This window comes from Onychostoma macrolepis, chromosome 18 (assembly GCF_012432095.1).
Source record: "Onychostoma macrolepis isolate SWU-2019 chromosome 18, ASM1243209v1, whole genome shotgun sequence".
In the NCBI taxonomy this organism is placed as follows: Eukaryota; Metazoa; Chordata; class Actinopteri; order Cypriniformes; family Cyprinidae; genus Onychostoma; species Onychostoma macrolepis.
The window spans coordinates 26430357-26443929 of NC_081172.1; the positions used below are offsets into that span (position 1 = coordinate 26430357).

The 13573-nt window shown below is 38.5% G+C and overlaps 1 protein-coding gene across 9 annotated transcripts in view; it reads left to right on the forward strand.

The window, feature by feature from the left end:
* Window positions 1-13573, forward strand: part of trip12 (thyroid hormone receptor interactor 12) — a 52704-nt gene that overhangs the window by 9463 nt on the left and 29668 nt on the right. For 7 of the 9 annotated variants that reach the window (XM_058750663.1, XM_058750660.1, XM_058750666.1 and 4 more), the window contains 2 exons: window positions 568-693; window positions 808-1709. In XM_058750663.1, coding sequence (XP_058606646.1) covers window positions 568-693; window positions 808-1709 — 1028 coding nt within the window. The remainder of the gene's footprint in view (window positions 1-567; window positions 694-807; window positions 1710-13573) is intronic. The other 2 variants (XM_058750668.1, XM_058750669.1) reach the window with 1 other exon arrangement.

A 13573-nucleotide genomic window follows, 5' to 3' on the forward strand; every position in this document is an offset into this window, starting at 1 on the left:
ACGTTAGTGTAATCGGATAACTTGTGATCTCAAGACATAACCATCTAATAAGAATAAGCTGTTCAGGATGCAGACTATATTGGTTATGTGATATCAACAGTAGAAATATATGTGGGTTATTTTAGGGTGCCCAGTCTGTCTCTCTAGTCACATTCAATTCACACTGCAAACTCCCAACTTGAATATATAATTTCCTTTGCCGTAGTGCTGTAGATTCAGTAGTAGCATGGCACCTTTGCTGAATAGCAGTGCAGGGAAGACTGACAGTGTGTGTCTTTTTTATACTTTTGTCTCTTCTCTTTCAAACAAGTACTTTATGTCCTCCAGCGACACAGCCAAATGGCTAATAGTTTAGCTGCCCAACTCAGGGTGATGCTCTCAACTTGTGAGAAATGTCTAGATAGAAACTCTAATGATTGTTGTTTGTCTTTGCCGATGGGTTGACGGGTGTGTAGGAAGTGCTGTAGGACTGCAGAAGTAGTCAGCTCGTGAAATTGAATTTGAGGTGTTCCTCATTTACTGCCCATCCCACACTGCTCTCTGCCATTTAATTCCCAACCTCTCCAGGTTGCAGCCAGAGCAAGTAAACCAAAAAGCAAATTCCCCACCTGAAAATAGAAGATCTAATTCTAAGGCTTCCAAAGCCCCGCCCAGCTCTGCCGTCGGCTCCGCCCGCGGCCACGCCTCTCGAAGGTATCCCTTTTTCCTCCTGTATTGCGTGTGGATCTTTTGTGACGCAAGTTCACCAAGTGACGACTGCTCTGTCTTTGGCACTCAAGTCTTTCCCATTTCTGTTTGTTTTTACAGGAACAGCCTCTCTCTATCCGTGGGTTCACACTCGATTCCAGATCCAGAGTTGGAAACAGCAGGGACTTCTGGCCAGCAGGGGAGACGGGAGGGCAGCAGCACCCGTGCTCTCAAACGCAGCTCAGCTTCAGAGCCCAACATCACCTTTTCGCCCAGCCCGGCCAAACGGCCCAAAGCGGTGTCCAGCCACCTTTTGGAGAGTTCATCCAGTGGGCCATCGGCCCCCACAACCTCACCTGAAGTTACAGAGCCGAGGAAGGCTCCGGCATCTGTCAGCACCAAGTCCAAAAAGAGACGGTTAGCAGCCGAGCCGGCTCCCACCAGAGCCCTGAGCAAGAAGAGCGCGACCTACCCTGGCCCCAGTGGGGCCTCAAGCACCCCCTCTCAAAAGCGCAAGAAGGCAGACGCCTCTTCGTTGTCGTCCTCCTCTTCTTCCTCCCTCCCCAGCTCGAGCAGCGCGGCAGGCCCCCTGCCACCCCGCAGCGAGGCCAGCCGGGCAGCCAAACCCACCAAGCTGGCGTCCAAATCGGCCGCCTCAGCCAAAGCTGGGTGTAGCACCGTGACTGACTCCTCCTCTTCCTCTGCCTCTTCCTCATCCTCCTCTTCCTCTTCCTCCTCGGCCGCCACAGGCGCCAACAGCTGTGCCCCTCAGGGTGCCCGGCTAAAACAAGGCAAGGACCAGAGCAAAGCGCGACGGTCACGCTCTGCATCCTCCCCTTCTCCCCGAAGGAGCAGCCGGGATAAAGAGCAGAGCAAGGCTGCTGGCTCCTCCAAGTTTGACTGGACATCCCGCTTCAACTCCAAAGTCAACCTGCCAAAGCCCAAACTGTCCCTGCCGGGATCGGCCAAGGCTGAGACCTCCTCCAAGCCTGGGCCCTCCGGACTGCAGGCCAAACTAGCAAGTGAGTGCTCAAACTGCTTCTGTATTTTTAACGCAATGTTCCAAGTTCAAAACAAGTTAGCACGCTCTAATTCATGGGATTCCCAAGTTAGACAAAATAGGAGACTAAACATCTGAAGGTTGGTGTAGGCCATCTTATTGAGACTAGTGCTGTCACGAGACCAAAATGTCAGTAGTCTGTCTATACAAAGTAACAATTTTGGTACCATAGGAAAACTTATAAATGATAATAAGTGATAAATTTGAACAATATAGCCTGCTAATCTTTTCACTTAACTAAACAAACATTACTTTAAAACATTTCAGTGAACACATACTAGTAAAAGAAGAACAAAGAGACTCATTGCATAGAGCAGGTGTCAGGTCTGATAGTTTATATTTATACTCTGATTTGAATCGCAGATCTATTTTGACATACACTATCAGTTTTTTTTTTTTTTCCTTCATCCTGTCCATTGCTATGATGGAGTGCTAAGCAGAATGAACAGTTAATGAACAATGAATAGATGCTAATTTGCGATGTGAATGACGCCAATTGAACGCTGTGGTTGCAGCGAAAGCGTGATATACACAAGCCATTCAGCGAAGTGCTTATTTATATGTCCGGATGCATCCTAAAATTGAGGAGAGAATTACACAATGTTTTCGCCCAAGTGACACAACAAACACCCCACGAGTAATCTAGGGCGCTAAGGCGATGCGAATATTTGCTTCGCTTTTGGTCTGTGCACACCATTAGAACTGCTTGTGAGAGTATCCCATCATGTGATTGACTACAATGCTCAACATTAAAAACGTGTTGTAAATAGAACTTTGATGCTCTTCACAGAACGTGCAAACAAAAATACACAGGAGCATTTGAAAGCAACCGCCTATCAGCAAGTAACAAATTGACACAGTACTTGATTATAACCTTTTAAATATTGTTGCATTTTTAAGACTTTGGTATTGACTCGGCACCAGTGGTATTTTTGATATTGAGTGTTTGTGTATTGGTAATATCAGTGCTGGGCTCTTTTGGTTAGATTGGATGTTACTGTGTGCAAACACTTCAATTCTGCATCCAGGTTTTAGTTTCAACATAGTGCACATGTAGAACACCAGCTGCAAGGGTGCTAGAAGTGGACTTCAGTATTCGGTATTCACTGCCACCAGTGATGCAACTGACACGCAAGCTTTCTGTGACACAACTGATCTCTCTGGGTCGTCTTTTGCGATTGTAAGACGTGTGGCAAAATATGAAATTGATTCAACCCAGAACATATGGAGGATATTACACATTATGCCACTTACACTGCTTTTGATCCTGTTAAGTGCTCACACTACAAGATCTTTCACGTTGTTTATCTATGCACAGAGAAATCCTTTTCTCACTCTGAGATATGCAAACCTTACAACTAGTGGTGCACCAATCAGGAAATTTGTGGCAGATGTAATCAATGTTTTTTTTTTAACAAAAAGATCAGCCAATGTTAATCACCAAAATTTATTTTTAAGAGGTCATGAAACCCTGATATTTAAGCTCAAGTCTCGTTTTAGCTGTAAGTGACCCTTGTCACACACAGCAGTATATCTATTACTTGTAATTACTTGTTCCAAAACTGCTCAAGTGAGACATTTTTTAGTATCTGATTTGTTTTCGATGTTGGTGTTTTGTTCTAACAATCATTAAGAATCCTCATCATGAAGTCATTGTTATTGATGCCTGAACTATAAACATGGTTAAACGTATTAGGGCTGCAGTGATTTGTCGACGTCATTGATTACGTCGATTTATGAAAATGCGTCGATTAGCATGGGATGCATCGACGCTTCACACCTTCAGCCATGCCCAGTGCGCGAGCCTGCAGTTATCCCTACTTAAGACTGTTTTTCTGCCATGTTGACCACAAAACAAGACTGTAGAGCAGGAGGTAAAGGCTAGCATGGCAACATCACTTCATAGAGTTGCGTTCATAGAGCATTTTATTATTATATGACTGCCAGAACCGCATATATATATCCGAACTTGCGTTCAAAGCTGCGCTGAATGAACGGAACAGCACGGGACATCGAGTTGCCTATATAATCATGACGGGTTTAATTCACCCACAGAGACAAGAGAAGGAGAAATGATTCGTGTTCATTTGAAGATCCACTGGAGTTGCCGTCAGTGCCGTGGGCGCGATCCCGCGAGTTTTGAGACACATGCACCAAACGCGCTCTCTGCACTCGCTAACAAAGCATTTAAAGTCATTGTTAGTTGTTTAATTGTGTGATGAATTGAACAAGCCTCGACTGGGCTCATTTATTTAAAAACGGGCTGTCAACTGTGATAAAACTTCCTGGTGTTATGACTCCATTTTTGATTCTGTCTCTAGTGTACTGAATGCGGTTGTGACTTCAGCTGTTCATTCATACAGATATTCAAACAGATGTTTTAATCTGCTGAATTAATAAAACATTTCAAGTCTCTCACCTGTAAGCAACTGCTGTCAGTCCCAAGCAGTAACTGTGAATGCAGCCATATATGCATTTCTATTGATTGTATCACTGCCCTGTAATTCTTTCTATCTCTTTCTTGCTTCCTTGCTTTTTTCTTTTTTTAATTATTTATTATTGTTATATTTCTTTTTCTCTTTTTTAATTTATTTTCTTTCGTTCTTTCATTTTTATTTTTTATAAATTATTTATTTCTTTTTCTCTCTTTTCTTGTTGTTTTTTTATTTATTTTTCTTTGTTGTTTTTTTGTAAAGTATTAATTGAGAAAACGTTTTCAAAACGTTAAAATACTAAAAGATTAATAGCAGAAATTAGTTATTTACAGCTAGCTTAAAGAATTCATCAACTGATAAGAAAATAATAAATAGATTAATAGATAAATAATCGATAGATTAGTCGAATAATCGGAAAAATAATCGTCAGATTAGGCGACAATAAAAAGCCCTAAAACGTGTCTTTATATAAACATGCATGCATTCTGTGTAATAAAATAAAATCAGAATACCGCTATTAATGTTTATGCTATTAATGTTTTTAGAACAAACCGACAAATTCATTTGAATTACAGCATGTTTGATGAATTTGTGAAATTGCGAATGATTCACCCCTTTTAGTCATTAGAGTAGCATTGTACAGTATGTGTGATTTCCTATGTGCTGCAGCTAATAAAAGATGACTTCTGAGTTTAGGTCAGCCAATCACAGGAGACAAATATCGGCTGATAAAAATTGGTGGCCATTCAATCAGTGCATGCATACTTGCAATAATGAGGGGGGAAACTCACCAACAAGCACACACATAGCCTGCACATTCTATTAACTGAAATGTCAGTCAAGGCAATCATTCTCTAACTCAAACACCCTTATAAAGTGTACTTGTTTAATGTTTTGATATGAAGTATGATTCTTATGTACTAGGGTTGCTGCAATAGACTGTGTTGACGGTTTTACCGGTGTGAAACCGCAACACCAGTTACATCACTTGCCCCCACCGTAATTTAGATTTTTTTTTTTAGTAATATTATTTAGTTCAGTTAAAGAACAGACACTACAATTAAAATTGAACGCGGCTGCTCAATGGAAGGTGCTGAATGACAGTCGCATCAGACCAATTTTCATTTATCACATGAGTAGAGTGAGGTGAGACAGACAAGATGATGGCAGAAGAGTGCGACATGCAAAAGTGCCTGTTAAAAATATAAATAAAAAAATAAAAAGCCTGTTGTCTGGGGCTGCACAATATTGGAAAAAACTCACATTGAGATATTTTGTTTTTCTGTGATGTTGCGATATGAAAAAAAAATAAAAATCTTGAATAGCTCTATTTGAAAAAAATAATCAATTATTGGGGTGATTTTAGGTGAGTAAATCAGCATAGAAAATAGACAAATCACAAGCATAGTTAAATATAATAGAACAAAGATACAAATGAAATAGACAGTGCTTTATATTTTACAGGTAATATTCAGGTACAGAAATTGATAATCAAATGTAAAATAACACTACATAGTCTTCACTGTATAAATTAAATCTAATAAATCTGTTAAAGCTACAAAAATGATTTTTCTCTGCGTTTTGTTGTTTTATTAACATTCACGAACCCGACACAGAAAGCTGGAACATTAAACCTCTATGAACCAATAGACTATACTGTTACACATCAATTTTCTTTCTCAATTGTTTACCTTCACCTAAATGCCTTTCCACACTGAGTGTGATGCGAAAAAGTGAGGCGAATCGCCAACGAACGGTGCTTTCACACAGAGCGTGAAAAGATTGTTTGCCTTCTATTAATTCAATTCTACTAATGCATTTTTCCTCAGATATGCATTTTTCCTCAGATATGTATCTCGTATATGGATTTAACATCGTCCGCTGCTCAATATACAGCATTAAATTAAGTAAAAGTTTGGTTCTACACCAGAAACACAAACTGTATATAATGCTTACAAGAATAGGCTACATCCTAAAATATAATTAGAAGTACAATTAGCATCAAGCTACACTTGAAAATCTATGTAATTAATGTATTTACTTAATCACTTTAAACCATCATTGAGTGCTTGTAATAACTTCCGATTGTGATCTATAGTTGATTTTGATTCTATAGTATGCAGACACATGCACTCTTTGTATGTTTAATAACGCTACACTGCTAATATTTGTCATTAACACCCTTTATTGCTATAAAAAAATACCATTAGCTGCATACAAAACGCATACAGAAAATATATCGTTATAATCATGTCTATTTGCTTTCATATTTCATGTGTAGAAAAAGTGTGAATGCACTCTGACTCAACACTCAAAACTTTTTTTCAGCTAAGAACACAAGTCTATCAACTGTCTCTGTTTAAGAGAAGCTCTGTGGCATGAAACTATGTTCCCACTGGCACTAACCCTCTCAGATGGGGAGCTAGTTGCTGGAACGCAGGTATTTCTTAGAAAATTTAGCAAATTTGGGGAAATGTGCCACCACCATGAGCACAAATCAATAGAATGTGGACTCATACATTTGACCTAAATTAATCTACTGTACTGATTCATTATAGGCCTTTATATATATATATATATATATATATATATATATATATATATATATATATATATATATATATATATATATATATATATATATATGTATATATATATATATATATATATATATATATATATATATATATATATATATATATATATATATATATATATATATATATATATATATATATAGAAATAGAAATTAATACCAAAGACTTATGTACTCTCTCTTTCTATATTATGGAAACTGGTAAAACAAATTACAAATATTAAAACAGTGAAATTCCTAATAGTAATTCCAAATTGCAATAGCCTGTTTCTCTATTCAAACAACAGCAGTTGACTAAGTGCTTTTATTCAGCGATTACAAACAATATAGTCGAGATCTCATGACAGAACACAGACCAGTTGAGTGACAGTTTCATTTTGATCGCTAAACTCCAGCTTGTTTGTCTGTGTTTTCAGATCATCGGTGGCGGCGCTTCCGCAATGAGGAGCGAGCGTGTGCGCATGGTTGCCAGATTGTTTAAAATAAGCAAAACACCGGGTAGAAAATGTATCCTCCTAACAGGGAAACTCTGATTTGAAGATTTGAACTCTTGATATCTGGCAACCGCATTCATGAAAGCTCGCGTAGTAGAGGCGTGTAGAGTAGTCAGCAATAACATTGTCTCCTTTTTTTTTGACGAAAATAGAGATTTTTGGTAAAGGTTTTTTTTTTTTTTTTTTTTGTTGGAAAACATTTTAGTCTCGTCTTTTTTCGTCAACGAAATTGCATGTTGATAGTCATAGTTTTCGTTTATTAACCTTATTGTCATCTTGTCTTCGTTTCGTCTTAGTCATGGGGAAAAAAGCTCGTCAACGAACATTTTTCGTCATATTTTTTATTAACGAAATTAACACTAGTCTCAATTTTGCTAATGTGTGTAAAAAACCCCCCAAAAAAACCCTCCCCCACCTCACGTCTCTTGTGCGGTAATGCGTAAGAGGGCGTAATATTGGACGTTCGACACATTCTTTTGGGAAAGTAATCTTGAATTTGAAAAATTCGATATTCACAATATTTTCAAATTTTACATCGTCGTCAAAATTATTGCGATATTATTCCTAATATTCGATATATCGCCCAGCCCTAGTGTGAGCAAAGAAAATAATCAGAATAAATAATAACGATCAGTATACTAAACATCGCACATCCAGCGACGTGGCTATTGCGGATGCGCACATTGCGATATCGATGCTGAAACGATATATCGTGCAGGAGTTTATCCTAGCCCTACTGTTGTCTTCTGCCATTTATCTAAGGTGATATTGGAAGTTGTTTTTTTTTAAACATTCGTGTATAAATTCTTTACAAACTATGTATATTACAAACATATATGTATACTTTTTTCATTTTAATTTTGGGATAAAAACAACTTGGGAGCACTCTTGACTGGTTTCATGAAATTGAAAATGAAATCTCAGACATCTAAATTGCAGGTATTTTTGCTGTGTAGTCATTTCAGCTGATCTTTGAAGTGAGGGCTAATACCTTGAGCAGCCCTGCCTCCACAAGTCGGTGTCTTTAGCAAAGGCGTGATCGTTGTGATTGTGATCGTTGTGATTGTGATCGTTTCTAGCCCCAGTAATAGCGGATGGGGTTTTGGCTATGGTCATGGCAGGGGGAGCTGGCTCAGGTTTCAGTCCAGTTCAGTGCCAGTGTACTGGTCTAAAAATAACAGCCTTCTGCTGCCTTACAGTATTGTATGGACAAGAGTCGCGGCTGGATGTATGCTGAGGTAGGAAGGGATTGGTGTAGTTACTTTGCTGTGCAGATTAGCCTAGCAGAGCTTTTGGAGTATCAGAATGCCCAGAGGTGGGTCAGAATGCTGGCATGGAAATTTAGGCTTATGAGAGCTGCTGGTTGGATGTTTAGGATCATATCAGCGGTATTGTTTGGATGTTTTGTTTTGATCCTGATTTTTCTACTAAGGGTTGCTGTAAAGTGTTCTGTGAAGGCTTGTTGGAGGTGTTTATCTTGAGTACGAGAGGTCATCCTGCGTAGACATAGGTCAGGCTGGGTTGATTATGGAAGAACGATCTCTGATATGAAGAGTCACGGTAGGGCATTCTGCCAAAGGGCAGGGGCCAGTGCATTGCCCAGAATAGACCCTCAGTGTTAGGGTTTGACCACCAGACAGGAGCTGTTGAAGGCATGTGTGATTCATCTGGCTTTACAGGGAAAGCGCTGTCAGAGGTCTTTTAAAGGTTCTTTTATTTTCCATTCTCTTTCTTTCTATATTCAGTAGGGCTGGGTACTGTGACAATATACTGTATATCAGATGGGCGCTTGAAGTGTAGTAAGCAATTTAGTTTTGGTGTACTGTACTGCTAGAGTCTGGTGTAACTCTGGGTTGTTTATGGTAGCTAAGCAAAGTTTAAAAAATGCTTTAATACTGCATATCAATACAGAATTCAAGAGATTTGTGTAGGGTTTGTGTATTTTATAACAGCTGTGGCTCATTTGGTCAGAGTTATGTTTTAATCAAGTGGCAACCTCCCACTCCCTCTCTTGAAACCAACACGGAAGTGACTAAAACTGCAATTCATCGACTGGCCGCTAGAGGCTGGCTCCAAAAGGGAGTCAGTCCCATAGACTTCCCATGTTAAAATGCCCAACTTTACAGCAGAAGAAAATGTTTACAGCCTGGTACAAAAAGTGGTTTTGGTCTATATAGCTAATTTTGCCCTTCGTGACAACTGTAAGGGGGGGTGAATTTTTTTTATTTTAATTTTTTTTTTAATAACTCATCCGTTTAAGTTATATTAAGCCTTAAAGTTCTGCATAATTAAGGGCGTGGCCACTTGAGTGACAGGTGGATTGCCTCTTTTCTCCAGAGTGTGAAACTTGCTAGAGTGTGAAACTTAGAAAACTGGCTTTAAAGATTTTTATTTGTACAGACAAAATTATTATAGGTAGGACACTGGGAATCTGGCAATTAAATGTTATAATGAAAATGATCTCAAACTTGACTTTTACCACTATATTGATATTGTACTCTGCTTTTGCACTGTCTACAAAAAGTGAAATGTCACACCAAGGCAAAAGGCAGTAACTTCCACATTATATAGGGTGCTGATCACCATTTACAGAATCATTATAGTAACTTCTGTATAAAATCTAGTGATCATTGGCTAGGCTATAACAACTAGTAATGTGATTCTTTTTTTTTTTTCTTTAATTACTCACCCTCATTAATTATTCATTCCTTTTTGTGTGCAAAGAAAAAAAACCGACTATATTCAACAGTTTCTTCTCTTCAATGTCAGTCTTCGCCGCATGTTCACGAGAGTACCACGACGCATGTGTGTGATGCTGCTGACACAGGAGCCGGCGTTCTGATGTAGAACCCAGATGTGCTGTGCCTTGTTTACAAGCAGAGGAATGCACACGCGTGGTACTCTCGTGAACGAGCATCGAAGACTGACACAGAAGAGAAGAAATTGTTGAATAAATTTTCTTTGCATACACAAAGTATTCTCGTAGCTTCATAACATTATGGTTGAACCACTGATGTCACATTGACTGTTATAACAATGCCCTTACTACCTTTCTAGTCCTTAAACATGTCAGTTGCGTTGCCGTCTATGTAGGGTTAGAAATAGGGATGGGTGATATGGGCTTAAAATGATGATATTGATGATATAACTCCACATATGCATAGTATATGTACAACGCTCCATGGAGTCCCTGATACGGACAAAGGTATCCAGTTATCGCTGAATAAAACACGCAACGGAGATAGAGAAATTTTAACTGATGAAACTTGAAGACAATAGACATACGATTGCACAAAATATATGGTTTATCTGTGTTCAAGTAATCTTGCGATTTTTTTATAAGGAAAGTATATTTATAATGAAATGCTAATTGGCATAGCCTTTATCACAGTATATAACACTCATTCTGTAATCTGAAACCACATCTGGTCATAGAGAAGTTATTTCAAACGCTCAACCATGTTATGAATTTAATTTGGAGAAAAAGCATGTCAATAAATGATATCTTTGTTGGACAACAGGTTTGTAAACGGGCTCATACACATGCTACTGTACTAAATTTATTCTGACCGATTTTTTTTTTTGTGCACTGTACAGCCCTTACCAAACCAGTTCCAGATTGCTCCTCATTTAGGATAAACCCCTCTTCAATTTCACATCCGCCTTCCACGCTGTCGCACACAGAAAGATGTCAACAGCTATACTTTATCGTAATTATTGCGAGAAGACTAATTCTTATTGTGGGGAGAATTTATACCAATATATCGCAAACGATAAGATATCGCCCATCCCTAGTTAGAAAGTTGTTGGATTTCATCAAAACTACCTTAATTTGTATTCCGAAGATGTGTAAAATCCAGCATACTGGTTGAACTCATTTTCTGGCAGTAGGTGGTGCTTATAGTAAAGCAGAAATATAGTTTCCCCTTGTAAACAAACTTTTGCACATCCTTCCTCTTCTGACTCCCACTTGTCATGGCGATAAAAGGAAGTCAGACAATGTTTATATTACGGGTAGGAGAAAAAAATCGATTGGTTTATCTCCGAATCAATTTGTATTTAATTTTTACTTTTCCTAAGAGGAGGTGGGGAGAAGTTTTGTTCCAACAGAGAGCGAAATGTATAGGTGTGTTCGACTTGAAGCAGCACAGCGCTGACCGATCGGCGTATGACGTTGAAGTACCGTTAGAACGATTCGAAAGCATCTCTGTAGCTCTCGCAGTGCTTTGACGTCATAAAGCTATTGGTCTGCGTGCACAGCGCCGTTGTATTACCGTACTGACCCAAATATAAGATGATGTTTTTCTCTTGGAAATGCATCTGAAAAAACGTGGTCGTCTTATATTCAGGGTCTAGACTTTGACATGTCAATACTACACCCACAACAATAGGTGGCGCCAAAAATGCATAAAACGAGTGTGCCATGAAATATGTAATGAAATGTGTGGTGTAAAGATCGCGAGTGAAAACAAAATAAAAAGAAAAGCTTACAGCAGCACAAGTCGTGACTGTCATGTTAGCCTGATGGGACCAAACTTCCTCTGTAAGTGATTTTAAAACATAAGACAGTACCCAAATTTGGAGACTACAATAAGATTTCACTTCTACTGATAATAAAATTTTGGTAGGCTACTATGAGATTGATAGCCTAAATGTTATATAATTCAGATGGGCTACCTGTTATTTTTATGGTGTATCAAATCTTTTTCAATGTCATTGTTGGTACATTTTACCAGTATTTACCATACTTTCAAAACAAAAATTAAAATAGGAAAAATGATTTAGGAAAAAATGTGTTTTACAGAGAGAGAGAGAGGAAAAAAAAGAAAGAAGAAAAAAAAAAAACAAGATTTGGTTTTCAAAAAGCCTTTTTCCAAAAAGTACATCTGGAAAAAGGGTAGTCGTCTTATAATCAGGGTCGTCTTATATTCGGGTCAATATGGTAGATAACATCGTATACGTTTCAAGCTGGCACGAGAAAGCAAAACCATGGTGGAGGCAGAACCTCTCCGAGAATTTTCTGCACCTTCACGTTTTGAATCCCAAGTGTGGAAACAGTTTGGATTTAGTACACTGCCGGGAAAACATGACTAAAACAGTATGCAAAGTAACCTAGCATTTTATTTTATTTATAAAATAAAAAAATTGTGTCATTAATGGCATGAGAATGTTCAGACCAACATGAGTAGACCCTTTAACAGCTGTTTATGTAAATTAAAATGTTCATCACTCTGAATTTTTGTGACAAACATTTGTCTTGGTGGTTTGGTCAGAAGGAAGTATGTTCGAATGATAACTTAAGATGCTACCTACATAGGCTGTACACTAGGCTTTGGAACTGGTCATATGTTTCAGGCTTAGTCAGAAATGTCTCTTACTGATTATTTTCTACAAGGCCGATGAGGAGCTGAAGGCATCGTTAACCGTAGGTGATACAGTGTGACTTAATTTACACAGTGTTAATGAGATGTGCAGAATGTCCTGGTTTCTGTGGAAACTGCCTTAACGTGTTCTCTATGTAGTTAAGTATTGCTTGTGAGCAGTGGCCAAAGATCAGAGCTAGATGATGGGTTAATGCTTTACTATGCTGTTATTCCCATTGTTTTCACATTGTTTGTCCTGTGCATCCTATTTATCTTGTCTTTTTTTTTTTTCTAATTTCTGTTGTCTATTAGATATTGGTGTATGTTTCTATTTCAGTCTAGTGCAAAGTGTTTTTATGTTTTAGATAGGGATGCACCGATGTATCAACCGCCGATATTTATCGGCCGATTTTTGATCATTTTAAAGCCATCGGGATATTGGAAATATCATGAAAATGGCCGATACTTTTGGTTTAATAATTAACTACATGGAGACGATGAGTGGCATGTCTGTTGAACAATCCAACATTTTTCTCTGGGCAAAATAATTAAATACTTGCAAAAATAAAATCTGTACAAAATATAGTTTGTCAGACAGCATAGTTCGACCTATGCAAATGTGACGCTGACGCATCCAACGAGTGAAATGCCCACGCTCCGCTTTAAATTCATCATAGGTAAGTCGCAATGGCAATTCTCTGACGTTAGTGTACCCGAGGATATTTCACGAACTGCCAAGCATTAGGCCTACATTTAAGTGAAAATGGATGGCAGATAATATGCAGCTTTTTGTGTGTTTGAAACTAGCAAAAATGGCAGGGTAGTGTAGAACATGGATTCACAAAAGTTCACCATGCGCCTGCAGCATTTCTGTGAACGAAGAAAACCGAATAAAACTATATAGGCTACATAAGCACCCCATATTGACAGAAAAACAC